We start from the raw sequence: 22,110 nt of genomic DNA on the forward strand, positions 1-22,110 counted from the left end.
ATGTATGTCTGGTACATTATGATTCAGATCCTGAGTAATAGAAAAGAAAAGGGCCTTTTTTGTGTTTAAAAACATTTCAAGTAAAAAGAATAATAAGGAATCTAGCCCTCCACACTACGGAGTAAGTCAGTTACAGAATCAAGATTCAATCTCCCATTTCCAGAGTTCTAAACAAGAGTTCAGTATTATTGCACTCTACACCCTAAGAATGGTCATCTCTTGAATTAATCTATCTCCAAAGCCCACTTTTCTGGATGGTCAACTTGAATAAGCTCAGTAGGTTTGGCTGCTATGACTGAAATATAATTTCAGGCTATACTTCAGGGATTGTTTAATAATTAGGCCCAAAGAGATGATAGAAAATGAGAATTAATATTATTGGCTTAATTAATCAGCTTGGTTTTGGTTTTGGTTTTTGTGGGGCAGTCTTTTTGTGTGTGTGGTAAGAATCTCATTGGCAATCTAGTGAAACCTATGGATTCCTCAAAATGTTATTAAATCAATAAGTAACCTAGATTGTTGTATAATCTGATCTTGTCCAGGCATCCCCAGATCACCTAACATGGAGGTGCTCTGAGGAGACTTTAGAGCATTTAGAGATTTCTGTGCCCCCTACCCTGTCAGCATGTATAGGCTCCTTTGATTGGTTGTATAGTCTAAACAGGGTGCATTGTTATAACTGGTGAGGCTGAAGTCTCTCTATTTCTATTGCTGTTTCTACCACAAACTTGCTAGCTCCCATTCTTTTTTATACTTGGGGGAACATGATCAATGGATCCCACAGCCCCTCTGATGGAAAAGCTACCTATCCTTAACCCCCTTAACGGCATGGGAAAAGTTTGGAGGTGGGGCAAAATCTAACCTACCTGACCTTTATGTTAACACATAAAATATATATTACAAAATAAAGGAATTATATCAAAATATGTAGTTATTATATATATAAATCAAGTTTCAGAAACCCCAGGTTAAGAGCCCATAGCCTGAGAGTTGTTTACAGTCTGATCACTGAGATTAATGCCCAGAGGAAGAATTTAATCTGTTGATAATATCAAACTAATCCTCTTCACCAGTCCATGGCCAAATCAGTCTGAAGGTATAGTCAACATGTAGGGCCACTGAAAGACTAAATGTGGAACCTCTGGGTGGGAGTGTGTGTGTGTGTGTGTGTGTGTGTGTGTGTGTGTGAGTGTGCTCAGCTGACACTCTCAATGGGAATTTTTGTTTCAGAGAGATTATATAGGGTAGGCCAAAAGTCACAATGTTTTGTTTTGTTTTGTTTTTTTAGTGAGGCAATTGGGGTTAAGAGACTTGCCCAGTGTCACACAGCTCGTAAGTGTTAAGTGTCTGAGGCCGGATTTGAACTCAGGTATTCCTGAATCCAGGGCCGGTGCTCTATCCACTGCACCATCTAGCTGCCCCTAAGTCACAATGTTTTAAAAACTTTTTGAAAATTATTTTTTAATTTTTCTCCATTTGTGAGATTTGATTTTTCACATGTAATGTAAATTCATTTTCTGTGTATGCTGTATATGATTCTATGGTATTGTAAATTAAAAACAAAAAATAAAGGAAGGAGTTATTAAATATTGAAACCCCCTCATGACTTTTTGGCCCATCCTGTTTAAAATCTAGCATATTAGAAGTGTCTGTGTGACAACTTTCTGATTAAATAAAAACAGTTGTAATGATCTGCCTAGCTCCCTGCCTGCCTACCAACCTTCTCAGTGATTTAGCTTGACCCCTTGGCCACTACATAAGGTTGAGCCCTAGTTTAGTCTCAGAGGTCCATCTAGCACCACATCAGGGGAAATAAAGTGATCTTTATATCTAGACAGTTGAGCATTATTGCCTTTGCTCCTAGCTTTTCCTAGAGTTTGCTTTTATTCATTATACTTAAGCCACCCCTTGACGAATGTATTCAATGTATGAATCTCTCCCTAGGATGTCTCCTGGGGTTCTTTTGTCTTATCCAATAAATCCAACAAATTCAGTGGAGGATGAGAAAATCATATATAAGGAGCTGAAAGGGACCTTATAGGTCAATGAGTGTGAACCCATCATTAATAGGTGAGAAAATCAAAGCAAGAGTCTTACAGCTATCAAGTGTTAGAAGCAAGATTTAAATCCAGGTCCCCCTGACTCCATGTTAAGAAGTCTAATCATTATGTTTACAAGAGAAAGCCGTACATAAACAAGTCTGAATGGAAGACAACATAAGTCCACATTTTTCCCTTAGCCTATCTTAGAGGAAAAGCGCTCTCTCTCTCTCTCTCTCTCTCTCTCTCTCTCTCTCTCTCTCTCTCTCTCTTTCTCTCTCTCCCTTTCTCTGTCTCTCTGTCTCTCTCCCCCAGTGTGTGTGTGTGTGTGTGTGTGTGTGTGTCTCCTACATTCTTGGCTACAAAATTAGTGTATTCTTATCCTTCAAAACTTGTTTTGTGGATCAGTTTAATAAAGCTTATAAATAGCCATGCAAATGAATGCTAATTGGTTCATTGACCATTTGGAGCCAGTTACTGAGAGAAATAATAATATTAATGGAAAAATTAAGATGAGATTGTCCATACATTTTGTCAACATACAAGCAGAGAGACAAGCAGCTTTTTTATTATTTTGATGTTTATGCAAATGAGAAAAGGAAACATGAAATTGACATGTGAATATAGACATTATGCTAATTTGAATGGGAAAAGATCATTTTACTAGCCTCATTACGCTAATCACTCTTATGTAATCCTAAAACATTGCAGATAGAACCCAGCCTACTCTAACTCAAATTAGGTACATCTAATGATCTATACTATTTTGCCCTCAGAAATATACTTGCCTAGAATTAGTTATTATGGTCTCAATGATTCTATAGGAAATATGGTTGGGAATTTGCTGATTCAAAAGCTGAAGTGCTTCCAGAGCAGTTTGAGGGATGCTTCAGCCAGTTTTGAAATTTTTCAATTAATAAAATCATGGAAAACTACGAGCCCTGTCTCCAAGGTTAAATCTGTCAAAAGAGAACCTTTGGCACATGCTGCACTGCACTGTACCTGTACAGATGAAACTCGAGAGTCCTCCATAGATGACATCATCATTGTCTGGTAATATAAATGGACACCTTGTCTGAACCTCCAAACAGTATTGCTTGCAAGGAATTGTCTTTCTGCAGTGAAACTGTGTGACTTCAAAATACTGGGAACAGAGCCAGGCTTTGTAGACAGTCTGGAAAAAAGAGAAGAATCAAAAATATAGAGAGATGACAATATTGCTGTCACTAACAGGACACATAGTGCAGTAGGGTAAATTCTGTTCTTTAAAGTACATTTTTAAAAAATAATCAACATTTGGGGAATGCACGTTTACATATAGATAAAAACACTAGCACTAAAAATTTTGGCAATTAAAAATGACACAATTCCATCATGTCCTCAATAAACTACCAAATCATAGCTTGATGTTGGACTAGCTTAACATTGCTTAAATGAAATAAGATTGATTTAACCGTAGCTCTCATTAAAAAGAATAAATATTATAGAAACAAAAGTAACCCAATTTAGCATTTGAAAATATTGTAATTATTTGGTGCAGTGTGTGGGGCCTATTTGCCCTCTACAGTTTCCTTTGCATCTAGTGTCCTAATGTCTATGCTCAAAGTGGACAGTAGATGGTGCTGATTCTCCTAAAATGGTGACCCAACATACCTGGAGAAAACAGTTACTATTTAGCTCTTTGAACTTCAGGAAACACAGAGCAAGCTATACAACTATATACAAAACATCAAAAATGTACATTTGTGATTCATGTAAATACTTAAAAAAGCAACCTGTCACCTGAGATGCAAAACACACAGAAATCAAGATATTTAAAATGAGCCCAAGAGAAGGCAAATTAATATTTTAGTTTTCAAAGGAAAAATTCATTATAATATTGGCTTTGGCTTTTTTAAGCACTTCATGATTCACATGAAATGGTCACTAAATGTTGAGTTAATCAGACATTCAACTGTGATGATCACATAACCCCCATGCTCATTGAAAAGAATTTCAGATTATCAGAACTGTGCTCTCATTTTTTTGTATCATCTAATTTGTGGTGGTTACCAAGGGAATTCTGGAAAAGGTGCATTGTATTGGTACAAGGGAGTGATGCACTCTTTTAAAATAAGCAGCAAAACAACAACAGAAATTTCATCCATGTATCTATCCTAAACAAATTATCATAGTGTAGCTTGCTAAGATTCAGATCTATGTTCTATAGGTTTCACTTATGCTTTATCAATTAGTGCTTTATCAATTAGTCTTCTCCGAGTTCTAAGAGGGCACCAAATATTGCCAAAGGGGAAAGGAGAAGAGAAAGATCCTTTTAATTGTTTTTTCAATTTTTTTTTTTACTCTCTCAGATTTTCATCTTGAGCCGTTCCCTAATATTAAACTGGGTGATACCAGGCAAGTCACTTAAAATGTCAGATTTTTAGTGCTTTTATCACTGAAGGGAGGACATTAGGTTACCTAATCATAGAATCACAAAATTTTTTCATTGGAAAGAATTTCAGAAGTCACCTAAGTTATCTCTAATGTCCATTCTATCTTAAACATTTTGTGATTCCATGATTCTTGTTTTATTGGTCTTTGATTAGTATTTGAAAGAATCAGAATCAGTATCATGAGATTAAACAATATTAAGTTCTGAGGATGGGAAATTTCATTTCCAAATAGTGTAATGGTAACATTTCTATCATACTGCTAAAGGAATATGCTGAATATTTAAAATAAAGTTTTATTTTCTTTCAAAATAACTAAAATATATAATATTATTATTCAAGGACCACAAAGTTTAAATAAACATAGTCTGGGCCATTTGTTAACTATTTGAAGTTCCAATGATGGAGCTATAGATATGAGAGAAAAAACACTTTTTTTTTTTTTTTTGCTAAACTTTAATGTACAGTGTAGACACAATTTTAGTGTTGCTATTTGGTATTTGGTATTTGGTATTTATATGGTTTGACTATAAGTTGTATCACCAAAAGTTTTATAATTAAATGTAGGCAACTGATAAATTAATATGCAGATTTCTTATTTTAGAGTCAATTCAATTTATAAAACAGTGAGCAACCAGAACTATAAGGCTATTTTGAAGTATACGAAAATGAATAAAACAAAGGGAACTAATCTCAAGAAACTTAGAATCTACTGTGTCATATACAATATTTTTGCAGAAAGGGTCATGACTCCAATGGAGGGTCCTAAAAGGGCATGAATGACAAGATGTGACTATCAGCTCCTTGTACATGAGAAATTCAGGCCGGTCACTTGACAGCCCAGGAAATTTGATAGGGCAAATATAATCATCATTGGTAAAGACCGCTGATCCAGTGCTCAGATACTTTATAGCACTATAATTTCTTATACTTTGTTTCTGGTTAGGTTCTGAACTTGTAAATAAATGTGCATACAATGTCTGTATCTCAACATTAAGCGAGGGGTAGGGAAGAAGAAGGGTTATGCTGGAACTAAAGGAATTTCTGGTAGAGAAGATTTGGAGGTTCAGAAAATGCAAGTATACAATAAAACTTTAAATGACTGGTCAGCAACTTAGACCTATGTGACAGTAGAGTACCAGACTAATAAGATGCAATTGCCCAGAGCCCAGTTTCTGTATAATGATCTGGCAGAGTCTCGTTTTTTAGGTATTTTAAAAGTGTCAGAATTCAGGGCTAGAATTGTGGCCTTTCAGCCTCCCTGTTGTGAGATTTCAGACTTGTGAAATTTAGATTTTTACAAAGAAATACAACTTAATTTAATTTACCAATTGTTATAGATTCCATAATTAAAGAATACACTAAGCAAATATATAATTATTATTTTTCATAGACCCCCCCCATAACCAGAGGCATGACCTGAAAAAAGATTTTCACTAAAAGACAAAAATTGGCAGATTATGCTTAGAGAATACTTCAAAAATCAGGAAAAAGCCTAAGGATGCTTTTTGCGAACTTAATTATAATAGTTCAGGGGGTGAAATACCTGCTACAGAATGGGAAGATCAAAGTGTTCTTTTTCTTCTTTTTAAAAATCTCCCTCTTTTCTTTGTCTATTATTAAGTTTCCATATATAGGTGGGAACTTTTGATAACTGCTTGATGATAATTTAAAAACCATGTTTTCACTGTTTCATGTCTCTTGCCATTATAGATCAACAACTTAATGTTCAATAGGTTAGTTTGAATATAGAGGATACAATCCAACTTCTGCCATATAAATTGTTAGTTCAAATAATTCACTTTTCTCCTGGGAAACCTATATGTTTATATGAAGAAATGCTCTAAGGAAGACATGCTTTTACTCAAAGAATGGTTTAGAAGTAAGAACAATATTTGAAGGTAGATTTCTTTGATCAGATATCAACTTCACTTTTCAGTGACAGAAAGCTCCCTTCTCTTATCTGAGAGAATATTCTATTATAATTTCAGGAAACTGTATCTCCTTTAATGGGATAATCTTTCCTTTCATTTTCCATTCCTGTCCCCAGTTTCTTCCAATAACAAGCACTCTCTTCTAACCAAAAACAACAACAACAACAACAACAGCAACAGCAACAACAAAACAACAACAACAAAAACCCCTCCAAACCCACAGAGTATTCCAACCCCTCATTTGGTTGTTCAAGGAAACAATCTGTCCTCTATCCTAGTAGAGGCTTATGACACATAGGAATTAGTCAGATTGAAGTGGTTCTCCCCATTGTAATATGAATAATTCTACTTGAAGAAAGTTTTCTCAACATATCCCAGGTGGGATCTGTTCTGTTTTCATCACAGAATGCATAAATCATATTTCTATCACATTTTCCCCACATTTTTTTTAAGATTAACTCCTACATGATGGAAACATCTTTATGGATATCAACTACTATCATGAGAGCCATATATATTGCTATAATATCTTCTGCTTGACAGAATTACAGAATCTCAGAGTGGCGAGGATCCCCAGAGGCTGAGTTCAACCTCAAAAAGAACCCCTCTCTTCTTTATCACTTACTGGTGATCACATAACCTCCAACTAACTTCTGAAGAAGCCCATTCTGCTTTTTTGCAGACCTAAATATGAGGAAGTTTTTCCTCACATGAAGCCTCTTTCTGACATTTTTGCCTCTTGCTTCTAAATCTATTGCCTGTATCCAAAAAAAGGCAAGTGCCTTATTTCTTATGTAACAGCCTTTAGGACAGCTATTATTTCCCTGCTAAGTCTTCTGTTCTTGATGCTAAGCATTCCCAGTTCCTTTGGTTAATTTGGATACACTGTAGTGTGGTTTTCAATTTGTTTATAATGTGGTTGCTCTCTTCTGATCATCTTTGTTAGCGTCTTCTCTAGAATACAGCACCGAGAACCGAACACAACATGGTCTGAATGGGATAGATAGAATGCAGCAGGAATATTCCCTCTCTCATCAAAATATAGCCTGAGATCATATTAACTTTGGGACCCCTCATTGTCATGTTAATTCATGTAAGCTTTCAATTTATTAGAATACCCAGGTATTTCTCAACTGAACTTTGCCATTCATTAGGCGTCTTTGTATTTCCATCTGGCTAAGTCTAAGTATTGATCAATGATATGATCAGATCATGTCATGTTCAGTAAAGGCAAACCAAGTTTTGAAAGCTTTCAGAAATAGAGTTTCAGGAACAAGACATGTCAAAAAGTAATTGGCAAAACTTGTGTGGGCATGCTAAATAAGCAGGCGAGGGTGAGAAATAGCATAGAGCTTGCTTAAGGGAATACAACCCATGAGGAATTCTGACACATCAAGGGAGTTTATCCCTCTTGGGAATGGGCACATGTATGAAGCATTCAGGAACTGAGAATCAGTCTGCACAAAATATGCTCAAATATTTTCTACTGAAATAAGCTAAAGAATGTCTATGTCTATACATCTATACCTATATATAGAAAGCATTAAAGGTATTTCTTGTTTTCTAATGATAGGGAAGAAGAAGTATCTGTGGAGAAGGGGGAATAGGAGAGCAAATTGAATTCAACAAATATTTATTAAGCATTTACTATGTGCAAGAAATTGTAAAGGTTGTAGAAATCATGTCCTAAGAGAGACTCTTGATGAAACTCAAGTTACTGAATCTGGAAAAAAGAGGACTAAGGGGAGAGATGATAATTCTCTTTGTATTTGAAGAGCTGTCCTGTGGGAGAAGGATTAGTTTTATTCTGTTACAGCTAAAGGTTAATCAGTGCTAGTTGTAGGGAGGCAGGTTTTTACTCTTTGTAGATTACAACTGTTTTGTCAACTGGAACTGTTAAAATGCAATGAGTGGGCTACTTTCTAAGGTGATGAGATTCTTATCATGTAAAATATTCAAAGCAAAGGCTTGATCACAATATGCCAGGGAATTTGCAGAGATTTTTTTGCATTGGATGGGTTAGACTGGATGTTCTCTAAGATGGCTCCTCTAATACTGAATTTTTTTTATTCCATGTTATATGGAAATTGAAAAGATGAAATGGTTTCAGGGAGGAACAGACAGGATGCTTTCTTGAAATTTAGCAAAATCGTGTCAAACTACGAGTGCGAAAAGCAAAATATGGTGCCCTTTCCCAAATGTTGTCAAACTGATGTGAACTGAAAAGAGCTGGCAAATGACTGGATATGAGAGAGGAGGGAAAGGAAAGGATAGAAGGATGACTCTGAACTTAAGAACCTGCTATTTAGTAGAAGGATAGTGGTATCCTAGAGAGATAGGAAGTTAAGAAGACAGAAGCATGTTGAAGGCCAATTGATTTTGATATCCTTGCAGGATATCCAGAAGGAAATATCTAATAGAATCATGCTGATGATATGGGAATGGAGTTCAGGAGAAAGACTAGGACTGGAAGACATCTGCCTAGAGATGAGAGATGATGAGATTAGCAAGTGAAAGAGAGTGGAGGAAGAAATCAGATGGCTCAGAGACAAAGTCTTGGTATACTCCCACACATACAGGGTGATAGCTGACTGATGATCCTCTAAAGGAGACTGAAGGAACAGCCAGACAGGGAGGAAGGGGAACAGTAGAGAAAAACATGAAAAAAAAAAGATAAAAGAAAAAAAAACAGGGAAGAGAGAGTATTTAGGAGAATGAGTGGTCATCAGTGACAAATGCTACAAAGAAGCTAAGCATGAAAACTGAAAAAGGCTGTAAGACTTAGCAATTAAAGACATTTAGCAAGTTTGGAAGAGAGAATGATTTCACTTAAGTGATGAGGTCAGAAGACAGAAACCCACTGGCAGAGGAGTGAGACATGAGTAAAAGAAAAGATTGGAGGCAGCATTTTTTCTAGGAGTTTGGTTCTAAGATGAGAGGAGAGATAGAGGATGACTGACTGCCTGAAGGGAACAAAAAGTTAATAGCCGATCTGGTGGCCATGAAGACAGCTGAAATCATCTGCTTGTGCTTTCACCGCTCTCTTACTGTGTACGTGTGAGATGCAATTGACCACTGGCTACAAAATGTCAGGTTTAATGTTAGCTTTGCTACAGTAATTATAAGTGACATAATAATGGGATGGCCTAAAAATATCATCCTAAATTCCTTGATCGAACTGGGGAAGATAGAGATGGGGGAAGAAAGGATTATTTTGAATAATAACAATAATAGTTTGTATATGTATAATTTTATGTTTAATTATGTTTAATTTTTACATTGTTCACTCCAAGAAAATTTACGTGTATTATTTTATCCTTAAAAGAGTAGTTAGGGAGGGGCAACTAGGTGGCTCAGTGGATAAAGCACTGACCCTGCATTCAGGAAGACCTGAGTTCAAATCCAGCCTCAGACACTTGACATTTACTAGCTGTGTGACCCTGGGCAAGTCACTTAACCCTCATTGCCCCACAAAAAATAAAAAGAGTAGTTAGGAGAAGTATTCTTTTTCCTACTAAAAAAGAGATCAGGGGCAGCTAGGTGGCACAGAGGATAAAGCACCAGCCCTGGATTCTGGAGGACCTGAGTTCAAATCCAGCCTGAGACACTTGACACTTACTAGCTGTGTGACTCTGGGCAAGTCACTTAGCCCTCATTGCCTCGCAAAAGAAGAAGAAGAAGAAGAAGAAGAAGAAGAAGAAGAAGAAGAAGAAGAAGAAGAAGAAGAAGAAGAAGAAGAAGAAGAAGAAGAAGAAGAAGAAAAGATCTGGTATAGCAGTAAAAAACACTGGAAAGATTCAGGAAAAACCTGGATTTAAATCCCACTACTAATACTTATTAGCTGTGTGAACACAGGAATTCCTTTATTTTCTCTGAGTCATCACACCTTTATCATCTGTAAAATGGGGATAGTAATAACAAGATGTAGTAGTAGAACATATTTTTAGAGCTGGAAGGGAATCCGGAAATAAATTAATCCATCCCACTTATTTTACAGATGAAGAGACCTATCAAGGTTAAGTGACTTGCCCAAGGTCCAACATGCTTAGCACATAAAATTATTATGAGACTCAAATGAGACAATACCTATAAAATACTTTGCAAACATCAAAGCACAATAGAAATTACAATTGTTGTTTCTATTTTTCCAGTGAGGAAAATGAGTCAAAGAAAGGAATACACAGTAAGTTAGTGTACACAGTTCTATTTGGGAAATGGGCAAGTAAGGAAAGAGGAAGCCAGAACTCACTGAACTCTCATGGACTTATTTCCAAATGCATCGCAGGGTCTGCCTTTTCTTTGCATTGATTTTAAGTTTTCATGAAAGTTGTGACTTAGCCACCAAACTGTCAGAAACATCACATGGGTTCTTCTGAGAAGCTTAACAGACACTGGCTATGTCAAAGAAGAGAGCAGATGGGCAGAGGAAAGGTCTGGTCCCCTGGGTAGCCATGGGACTTGAATTATTTGCCCTGTAAATCTAGAGGAAGAATTAAAGTAGATGTGAGAATTCAGCTGAAATAGCTTCTGTCTTCATATACTTGTTAGGAAGTTATTTGCAAGGCCAGAAATGATCATTGTCAATGTTCTAAGGAATCTTCAGTCAAGTTTTCATTACCTCTCCTGGTGATTCTGTTTGACCAAAGGCAAAACATGCCTCATCAGGTTGTGTTGTTTAGAATGTATACCTGATATGAGATGGGTTTCATGTTGCCAATCTGACATTCATATTATCATTATCTACTAAACATGCCTGTCCCCAAGAACTGAGTCCTTATAAAGATTTAAGGTTCTGTTGCCTCAGACTACACATTACTTGGAAATAAGTTTTTTTGGAAAATATGTCTATAGAACAAAACAGTGGAAATAACAGATATCTAAAATGGGTAGCACAAGTTTAAATGATTATTTACAAAAGGTTTCCTATACCCTACAGGAAAGAAATTTAATAATACCTTAAAGGACCAAGCAAATTTTTGAATCAATGGATTCACACAGTCCTTGCATTAACTACCTTTTTAAACAGATATTGACGAAGAGGACGGTCTATGTGAAAGTGTCTGGAAATGTTGTAGCACTAGATCTAGCATATTGAAAAGCAAACCATGCTTGCCATTGTAATTCTCATTTAGGAAGAGGCATAACTAAGGCAGGGTGAGCAGGACTTTGCCACAAGTACCTGGAATTTAGAGGGTGCTGAGAGCATGTATATTCCTTCAGCAGGTAGAACCAAGTGAGCTTAGTACTCAAGTAATAAGAAGAAGACCTAATTAAAATATTTCTTCCCTAACTCTCACCTGTTTTCTACCTTCCAACTTCCTTACAATACTCAGGGGATATTTGTCACCACTGCATTGCAGAGGCATCCTGTGCTATTCTCAGCAATGGGACCTTGGGTCCTGAGGTCTAATATCTTCCATCCAACAATTAAATCTGTCTTAAGAAGTTGATTTGAAATTACTTTTCATATTGCTTGCCCCAGTCTCCAGAATTGCTAATTACAGCTCTGCATTTAGGGAAATTTCAGTGATTAAACTCAGAAGTCAGGCTCAACATAAATGTTGCCTTCCTGTTTATGGTATATCAGGAATGAAATGATTTTCTTTTACATTTTAGTCACATTTTCCCAAAACATTTAATCTAAGGGTTGTTTTTTTTTCCTGTTGAAAATTTCAGTTGGAATGCTTTAGTGGTCTGAGCTCTAAATGTCTGTGGGTAAAATAATTGGTTATATAAGCATTTGGCTGCAGCAACTGCCTCCTGCTCAGCTCCCTTGGTAAGTAATGAAGCTGCCACAGTTCTGTACGAAGGTAGGAAATACAAGTAAATGTAGACCTCTCTTAGAGCCCAATGTGCTTTTTCTTCAGAATAAATGCTGATGTGTTCTGAATTCCATTTACTTCTTTTGAGTCTTCTTATGTGAATCTGACAAAGTAGCAGCACAGCTCTACCAAGTGTTTATACACACACACACACACACACATATATGTGTGATGATCACAGATATTCCTCTTCTAGGTACGATAGCTTTTGATGAATGTGGTGCGGTCTTCTTGCTGTGGTTTCTTTCTATCTTCCACATAAACACACATACACATACTCACACATACTGGGATTCTATCCTACATAGAGGGATAGTAGTTATCAGTAGTATGACCTGACCTTATACCATTTTCTGAAGGGAAAATACACCACCACCACCACCACCACCACCACCACCACCACCACCACATTGGCCCCAAAGGCCATGGGCATATTTACATATGTGGCTATGAGAAGTCCTTTGAAAACAGTAGGAGAGCCTTGCTTTCCCTGTTGGTGGTGTTTCATGGACCAAATTACCTCCCATAGTTTGTGGACTTTCTCTGCTGGCTCTGTTGAGGGTCACAATTTACCTGGAGAAACATGCAAGCACCCTACCTCTTAACCCCCCCCCCCCAACCCTCCTCAGGAAACATTCATTTTCATTCTCAGCATGGTTTGACAATGTTGTTATTTGAATTGGTATAAAAGAAAAACAAACATTGTAAGACTTCAGTAATTCACCTGAATGACTAAGAGACCCTTGGTGAATTTCTCTAATTAGTGAATAAATCAAGACACTATGGCACCTGTGACTCCATATGGATTCCTGGGTTTGTGGTATTGGAAAAGAAGAATTAGTAGAAGGCTATTGATGTGCCTTGCTCAAATCTGGCAGCTCAGAAATATCATTCTTGTTTTACACATAGAGGAGCTCTATTAGCTATTAATCAACTTTCTCAAGAGCCTAGAAGGAATGCTTATTGGAGGCAGGATTAAAATCTAGACCTAATTCCTTATAATTTTCTACCATAGCCTCAGTTGCCAGATAATAATTTTTCCTCTCAGTGGCTATAGAAACTCTAGAAGAAAAACAAAGCAAAACAACCTATTGTTTCGGCTGGTGCCACTCTTAAATAGAAGCCAAGGATCTATGTGGAAGGTAAAAAAACAAAACAACAACAAAAACAAACCTACAATCCAGGATGCAAGTTGGAAGGTATTATTTTTGCCCATAGAAAGCAGTCATGATGAATCTAGATGACTATATTGGGAAGGGGCTTAGAGAAATTCCATGGAGTTTCAAACTTATAGAACTTATTCAGAAATAGTAATAAAAAAGTACTGAGAGGCAGTACTGGATAGAGAGGTAGCCTTGGATTGAAGTAGATCTGGGTTCTTGTACTGACTCTGACTCACAACAGCTGTGCTCAGGGGATGGTCGCTTAACCTCTCAATGTTCCCAGGAAACCTATAAACTATGAGTTTCACATAAGATTCTCATAGCCATCTCTGAAGAGAGTTTTGATAGGAGGAATTTTATATACTCATCAAATCAAAGCTCTTGTGATGCAGTGGTTGTAGTTCAGGGTCTGGAATTAGGAAGACATCTTTTTTGCCTCAGACGTTTAATGACCATGTGACTCTGGGCAAGTCATTTAACCCTGTTTGTCTCAGTTTCCTCATCTGTAAAATGAGCTGGAGAAGAAAATGACAAAACCACTCCAATACCTTTGCTACAAAATCCCTAAATGGGGTCACAAAGAATCACATGTGACTGAAACAACAACAATGCATAAAAGTGAAAAAGTGAGACAGGAGTGGCTTAGTACATGAGTCAAGAAAACTCATATTGGGAAGTGAGCAGAACTGATAGAACACTGTACACAGAGACAGCAATATTCTTCAATGAAGAACTGTGAATGACTTGGCTGTTCTCAACAATACAATAATCTAAGACAAGCCCAAAAGAATATTGATGAAACATACTATCCACCTCCAAAAAAAAGAATTGATATTGGTGGAACAGACTAAAGCATGCTATTTTTCATATTCTTTCATTAAGTGATAAATATGATAATGATGTTTTGCATGATCATATATGTATAACCCATATTGGATTGTTTGCTGCCTTGGGAAGGTGGGAGGGGAGGGAGGGAAGGAGAGCTAGACATTAGAACAGAAAAATATAAATACAAATGTTTAACCTAAAAAAAAAGAAAGAAAATTATGATAAAACCACCAAATAGTCTATGAAGTTTATGGAAAAGGATCTATAATAAAATGGTCATTGATTGTGGAGGCATGATAATAATACAAACAATTATTATATGGCAAAACAACAACAACAAAAAGTAAACAAACCCATAAACAAGTCAGGCAACTCTCCACGAGTTGTGAGCTAAGTTATACATGTATTACAAAATCTATTGTAAACAAAAGAGCATGCTGCTTTGGCTATACTTGTGACTAGGGAAAAGACATAGAATGTATTAGCTCACATCTCTTCAAAGGAGTTCCAAGGTGCAACCAATAAGGAATGAGCAGTAATTGGAATAAATAATTATATGGGCTTCACTTGAACTTTCAGTAAAATAGACTTACTACCTCTACTGTGAAAGAACCTATTGTCAGACTCTTATAATGAGCTGCCTTCCTCTAATTATCATGTTAGTGACAAGGCTGAAGGAAGCTTTTGTTGGCTGACTTCAGATAAGGAAATCCATTCTTTCCCAGAGCATGCTGGCTCCATCACTTGCTATGGCCAGAACATGGCTCCTTTCTCTTAAGCAGATACTGTTCCATGGAAGCCAAAAAACCCACTGGAGTCTGTAAACAGACTTACACACACACACACAGCACTTTAGGCAGCCCTTGGGAGGTCTATAGGAATGTGATCAAATGACTGAGGTTATGAAATCAGCCTTCCAAGGAAAGACTAATGGAACTGTACTTATTTAGCCTGTAGGGGGGAAAGCTACGTGTGGAATTAAAGGATATGGAGCTGATGAATAACTTCTTTTTTCATTTAATATTGGAAAACAGTAAACAGGTCTCAACTACAGCAAGAAGGATTTAGCTTAGAAACTAGAAAGAATTTCCTAATTATAAGGCATTAAGGATTATGAATAAAGTAAAGCTTATGAAAGGAATTTGAAGGGGTGGTTTCATTAGTGTGGGGAATTTCTCCCACCAAGGCAGACAGTAACTCCTCAACAATTTATAGTCTTAAATATCTGGGGTGGTCCCAGTTCAAGTAATACATGTTTTAAAAAGTTAGCACAGCTCGTGTATTGCTTTCGAACTCAGATATTTCAGACTCCAGAGTCAGGTCTTAATGTACTTCACCCACTTCACATTAATTAAGGATTAATAAAGATTTAATAAGAATTAGTAAAGAGTTTTTAAGAGAATTAATTCTGGTTTATGAAACCAAGGATATGATTAGGAAACAACCACAACAGAGAAATGTAATAAAGTCATTACAATAAACCAGTATATATTTGCCAACAGATCAGAAAAGCAGATGTTTGATTAGAAGTTAATAAAGTTGTGGGATTTGTTGGTATTGCTGTCCCACTAAATAGAAACATCTAAAAATCAACACAGAAAAATGTCAAGTAAGGCACTTTAGTACAAGTGCTAACGCAAAGATGTGAATTAATATCAAAGTGAAGTTAGACATCTCAGAACATCAATCTGCTTTGTAAAATAGAATATCTTAAAGGTCTAAAAGTGATGATACTTTGGTGATGAACCAAAACATGATGCTTTCAAATTCTTTATATATATTTATATACATACACATATATAGGTATATATGCCCTGGACATTAATGACTTGCAACATGGCTTTTGACTTTATCACTATGAAAATATCTCCCTCTGTGGTCACCAGTGACCTCTTAATTGATCCATTGGCTTTTTTTCTAAATACTGATCTAATTTCAAATGGATGATATATCTGTATACATACATATTGCATATGTATGCATATATGTGTATATACACATATGACAACTTCTTAATTTCCCTAGGCAACTCTAAAACTGTAAGTCAAAGAGAAGCACTGACCTGCATTAGTGGTGGGAACTCACTATATCAATGAATCACAGAGTCAGGACAAAATACATAAATAAATGATTCCTGAATTAAGTTGATTATAAACATTTCAGGATCAGAGAGAAAAGTTACTGAATACTGTGTCCATGAACATAATTTTGGTTTTTCAAATAACTATTTTTCTCCCTTAGAGTATATGTGATTCAACACTGGCTGTCATATTGCTTGTAGTCAACTAATTATTTTTATTCAATTTCAAATGGTAACAAGGTTTGTAGAGTACCTTCTTAATCAACAGCAATAATGAAGAATCTTGGCTTATTACTGATAATAATGAAGACAAGTTACATGGCCCTGATAATTAAAATCCCCAAAGAATGACCTGCATTTTAAAAATAAGTTACATGTTGTATTTTTAAAAAAATAAAGTCAGTCACACTTTCCTGAATAAGAAAGGAGTTTAATTATTAGACTCCATGGCTGCTTAATGGATAGATTTAAAGAAAAAGATACCATTATTACCTCAAAATTAAAGAATAGTACACCTTGTCCTTGACTGACAAACAATGTTGACATAAATGGCTGCGTCTCCCCTTTCTAGAATTTTCTCCACAGCTGTCATGGGGGCCATTGGGAGGATGGAGAGGGAAAGGAATTAAAACAGAAACTTTCTATCTAATAAATAATCTGCAGGTTTGTAAGTAGAGAAAGGGCAGAAGTTATGAAAAGTAGGGACAATTTAAATAATCTGGTTCTGTGCAGATTTCCATGAAGGAATAATTGTAGGGTAGTAGGATGGGGTTTCCTGCTCCAAAATATCTTAGCCCAAAATTCCACTAAATCAAGATTTGTTTTACTCAGCCTACATCACTGTTTTAAAATGCCTATGTTGGCTTACTGTCTTCTCCTTCCTCCCACAACATGTAGGAGTCTTACAGTGGAAGATTTACAGAAACATGAGGGTACCAAGAGGTGTATGATTTGGGGTTAGCAAAATGTAATCATTTTGAATCACCTGTAGGACTTCAGTCAAGAAATCTCTGTTGTTAGTACTTGGTTACCTACACAAAGATAAACACTCTTAGAGCCTCTCTGAAGTCAGTGAACTTGGGGGTGGGTGGGCAGCAGGGACAGGAAGAGAGCTCTACATTCATTACCTAAACTCATTATGTGCCAAGAAACATCTTTTGTAATTTTCCATTGTAACAAAAAGTTAAGGTTAATTAAGAATTAGTGGAAATTGCTTCTTTTTCAACATAAAATCAATCATTCGATGCATGCCTTCTATTCCTTTTATCATGGTGCATGTACTCCTTCATTATCTTCATTTCTTAGAATCTTTAGTTTTCTTCATACCTCATCTCATATTACTGTCTACATAAAGCTTTTCTTGATCCCCTCAGCCCTACTTGGCAGCTGTTAGTGCCTTCCCCCTGAGCATCCCTTCCTCATTAACTTGTATTCATTGGCACAGTATTTGTATTTATTGGGCAGCTAGAGCACCAGTCCTGGAATCAGGAAGACATATCTTCCTGAGTTCAAATCTGGCCTCAGACACTTAATGGCTGTATGAATCAGGGCAAGTCACTTAATCCTCTTTGCCTCAGTTTCTTCACCTGTAAAATGAGCTGGAGAAGGAAATAGCAAACCACTCCAGTGTCTCTGCCAATAAAACCCCAAATAGGGTCACAAAGAGTCTGACATGACCAACAACAACTCAACAACAACAACAACAAATATTTATGCACATGTTCTAGATGTCGATTGTAGACTTTTTTGGAAACTGTTTCCTTTTTGTCTTTATAGACTTAGTGCCTAGCACATAGTAGGCTAATAAACTTTGTTGATCGTTGTCACAAGAAATATCATTGATAAATGGTTATTATTTAGTGTGAGATAAAGCAGCCTGATTACTAGAAATTGTGTTTTGGTTTTTCTTTTGAGGGTGGTGGTCTGGACTTGCTATTTATAGGTCTGCCTGGGAACACTGAAAAATTAGGGGACTTGCTCATAGGTACAGCATGTGCTTGAGGTAGTACTTGAACCTAGATCTGCCTAACTCCACAGCTGGCTCTCTAGCCACTACATCATGCATCTCTTATTCAGATCTTAATCCCAATACTGGCCTCTAAACTGTCTCTGATTCAGTCTATTTCCATTTAATTCAACAAATATCTAATTCAATTTGATGTTCTGTGGTTTTTCAGTTGTGTCTGACTCTTCATGACCCCATTTGGGGTTTTCTTGGCAGAGATACCGGAGTGGTTTCCCATTTCTTTCTCCAGCTCATTTTACAGATGAAAAAACAGAGGCAAACAAGATTAAGTGACTTGCCCAGCGTTGTACTGCCTAGCAGGTATCTGAGTCCAGATTTGAACTCAGAAAGAAGAGTTCCTCTCCAGGCCTGGGGCTTTATCCACTGAGCCACCTAGTTCCCCTTCCAATTCAATATAAAACACATTTATTAAGAGTATACTATGTGCAAAGGACTATGAGAAAGTCTGGGTAAATAAACATAAAAAATGCCATGGTCTATCTTCTCCAAGAGATTAGATATATAATTTTGACAAGCCACTTACCAAAGTTAGAGATCAATTTCCTGGACTTTATTCAGGGATAATCATTCCTGACACCCGATAATATCTCAACAATACAGTAAAGTCTAACCAAAAGATGACTGCTTTTCTAAATATAAAATATTAAACAAAGATGAATGAGCACAAACTCAATCTTCTTTGTGATGCCATAGATATTCTATATTTTTAAAAGATGAATTAAAAATAATCCCTAAACATACACGTCTCAGGTGCCAGTTTGTTATTTGCTATCTCTGTGACCTTGAACAAGTCACCTAACTTTTGGGTCTTAATCTCTTATATGTAGAAATGAGAGGGTTAGACTATATGACCTCCAACACTCCTTTTAGCTCCAGCTTTATAGTTCTATGCTACTATTTATATATTTAGCTATACTGTCATACCCACATTTTCTCACTTAGTGTACCCCAACTACATTGCCTTTTGGTCAAATGGAATTCAACATATAAACTAAATAAGCCAAAATGAATGCATGAACAGAGTATCTAAGCCCTGCAGTGCAGATATTCATCCTCCAATGCTGTCAATCTATAATTTGATAAGACAGAGCTTCAACTCAAATCCCTCACACAAGATGCAAAAATAGAAAATCTATACTTCAACAAAAAATCTCAACTGATGGAGAAAAGGGTCCAAAAAATACTCCTACCTTTCACACTGATCCTTGGTCAAGTACTATTGAGTTCTGAGTTCCAACACTTGTTGCTTAAGCCATTCATTTGATAACTCATCATGTTCAATATTCTCCTGACATTTTTTCTTATGGTTATTTTCAGTTGGTATTGAAATCTCTTATTGTTACTTCATTTTCCATCTATTTATACCTTGACTTTTAAAGTAAGATCCTAGTGGACAGAAAAAGCATCTGTATACCCCATAGGGCCCATAGAGATCCTCATACATTTTAGGTCCTCAATAAGTATTTGTTTATTTGATTATTGGTCAAATGATAATAAAAACAAAATTCTGACAAATATCTAGCAAAAGGGCTTTTGTTGCAGTTTTCTTTTCCTCCCTCCCTCTCTCCCTTCCTTCCTTCCTTCCTTCCTTCCTTCCTTCCTTCCTTCCTTCCTTCCTTCCTTCCTTCCTTCCTTCCTTCCTTCCTTTCCCATACTGTAGTTAAAACACCACCAGCAGCAGCACATTTAGGGATCTATAAACTGGTTTTAAGAAGGCAGGGCCACTGAGCAAACACAAGTAATAACTACCAAGTCATCGTTACACAGATTTTCAAATATTAATAGACAAGAGATTATAGTTAAAAAGACAATCACCTTTTAAAATTCTAAAATGAAAACAACTCTGTGTCAAAAAATGATTAATTTATAATTGCTCTATTATTGTTTTGGAGTAATAAGGAAAAGAAAGAATAGTCTTTATAAGATGAAGGCTTTTTAGAGGGTCTTAACTAAAGAAGCTTCAAACCCATTAGTAAAACAAGTAACTTCTTTTTAAGGGAAGTTCACCCATTAGCATGAACTATTTAGAAATTTGACTTTCAATCAATCAACAAGTATGCCTTGAGTATATACTATGTGCCAAGAATTATGGGATTACCAAAGTGAGACACTCCCTGCTCTAAAAAAGTTTACATACTACTTGGAGGACACAATGGATTTATAGGTAAACAAATATAGGATATAGACAAAACACAGTGTTTTGAGGAGAAAGCATTAATAACTGGGAAAGTTAGGAAAAGTATCTTAAGGGAGATGGCCCATTCTAAGGTTTGTTCATACCGACTATATTCAAAGAAGGTTCATTTAAAAAGTATATATTTTATATTATTTTTATAAGATTTATTAGCATTCAAGAGGCAGTATGGTGTAATGGTTAGCCTTGAAGTCATGAATACTTGGATTCAAATCCTCTGACATTTACTAGCACCTTAACCCTGTTTGCCTCAGTTTCCTCATCTGTAAAATGAGCTGTAGAAGGAAATGATGAACCACTCCACTAACTTCACCAAGAAAACCCAAAATGAGGTCATGAAGAGTGAGATATTACACAAAACAACAACAAAAATCTCCCATGCCTGCAACTCTCTCCCTCCTCATCTCTGTCTTCTAATTGCCTTGGCTTCATTCAAGCCTCAGCTAAAGTCCTACTTTCTACAAGAAGTCTTTCCAAGTCTTCCTTAATTGTAGTGCCTGAGTTTATCTCCAGTTTTTACTCTGTACATATGCTGTTTGCCTATATCTATTTGTATGTTGTTTTCTAGCCCCCTAAGCAGTGAGCTGCATGAAAGCAGGGACCATCTTTTTTTTTTTTTTTTTTGGTGGGGTAATGAGGGTTAAGTGACTTGCCCAGTGTCACACAGCTAGTGTCAAGTGTCTGAGGCTGGATTTGAACTCAGGTCTTCCTGAATCCAGGGCCAGTGCTTTATCCACTGCGGCCACCTAGCTGCCCCAAGGGGCCATCTTTTGACTTTCTTTGTATCCTCAGCAATTAGCAGACTCCCTAGCACACAGTAGGTGCTTTAGAAATGCTAGTTAACTTGACAAATAACACTACAATGCTCTCTGCTAAAATTTGTAACAGTTTTCTTAAGCAAGTAATTAGAAAATATTTTGCTAATGACTACACCAAATCATATTCATTTTGAAGCTCATTTCACAATCTTTTTAATGAAGAAATACATTCACGGAAATAACATATTCAATTAATCCAGTACTATACCAAAACCCAATAATGATCATTATGACACTGGCTACATGACCCTTAGGAATGAAATCCTCCATCTGGTCTCATTCAGAGAACTGAGAAATTCTCATTATGCCAGCCCAGTGATGAAGGTAGTGTCAGCCTGTTTTCTCATGCTAGGGGACTTAGGATACCTGCAGCATAATTAGGTACTTACGATCTGTTTGTGTTTTAGAAGTCCTTTATCTAACTGTTATTATGCATTGGGGATGCCTTTTGCTCTGTGGCTAACCTTTCAATAGCTTAGTCAGAGAGGAAACCTCAATGGTGCTCAGGAGATGAAAAGTATGGGAAGAATTTTGAGAAGAGCTTTTATCAAAAGAAATCAATCAATCAGCAAGTATTTGTTAAGCAACTACTAGATCCTGGGGATACAAGTCCAAAGAAAGAAATGATCCATACTGCTCCCAAGTAGCTGGCATTCTAATAAAGGAGGAATAACAAGTACATGCAAAAAGACATCCAATGTAAGGTGGATAAGTACAAATACAAATACAGGTAGTTAAATAAAAGGCAGTTAGGGAGCAAAGGCACTAGCAATT

At 36.4% G+C, this 22,110-nt stretch overlaps 1 protein-coding gene across 1 annotated transcript in view; it reads right to left on the minus strand.

Moving 5' to 3' along the window:
- Positions 1 to 22,110, minus strand: part of NALF1 (NALCN channel auxiliary factor 1) — a 755,018-nt gene that overhangs the window by 40,393 nt on the left and 692,515 nt on the right. The window contains exon 2 of the mRNA XM_043993065.1: positions 3,042 to 3,213. Within this exon, the coding sequence (XP_043849000.1) occupies positions 3,042 to 3,213 (172 nt within the window). The remainder of the gene's footprint in view (positions 1 to 3,041; positions 3,214 to 22,110) is intronic.

This window comes from Dromiciops gliroides, chromosome 3 (genome assembly GCF_019393635.1).
Source record: "Dromiciops gliroides isolate mDroGli1 chromosome 3, mDroGli1.pri, whole genome shotgun sequence".
Lineage (NCBI taxonomy): Eukaryota > Metazoa > Chordata > Mammalia > Microbiotheria > Microbiotheriidae > Dromiciops > Dromiciops gliroides.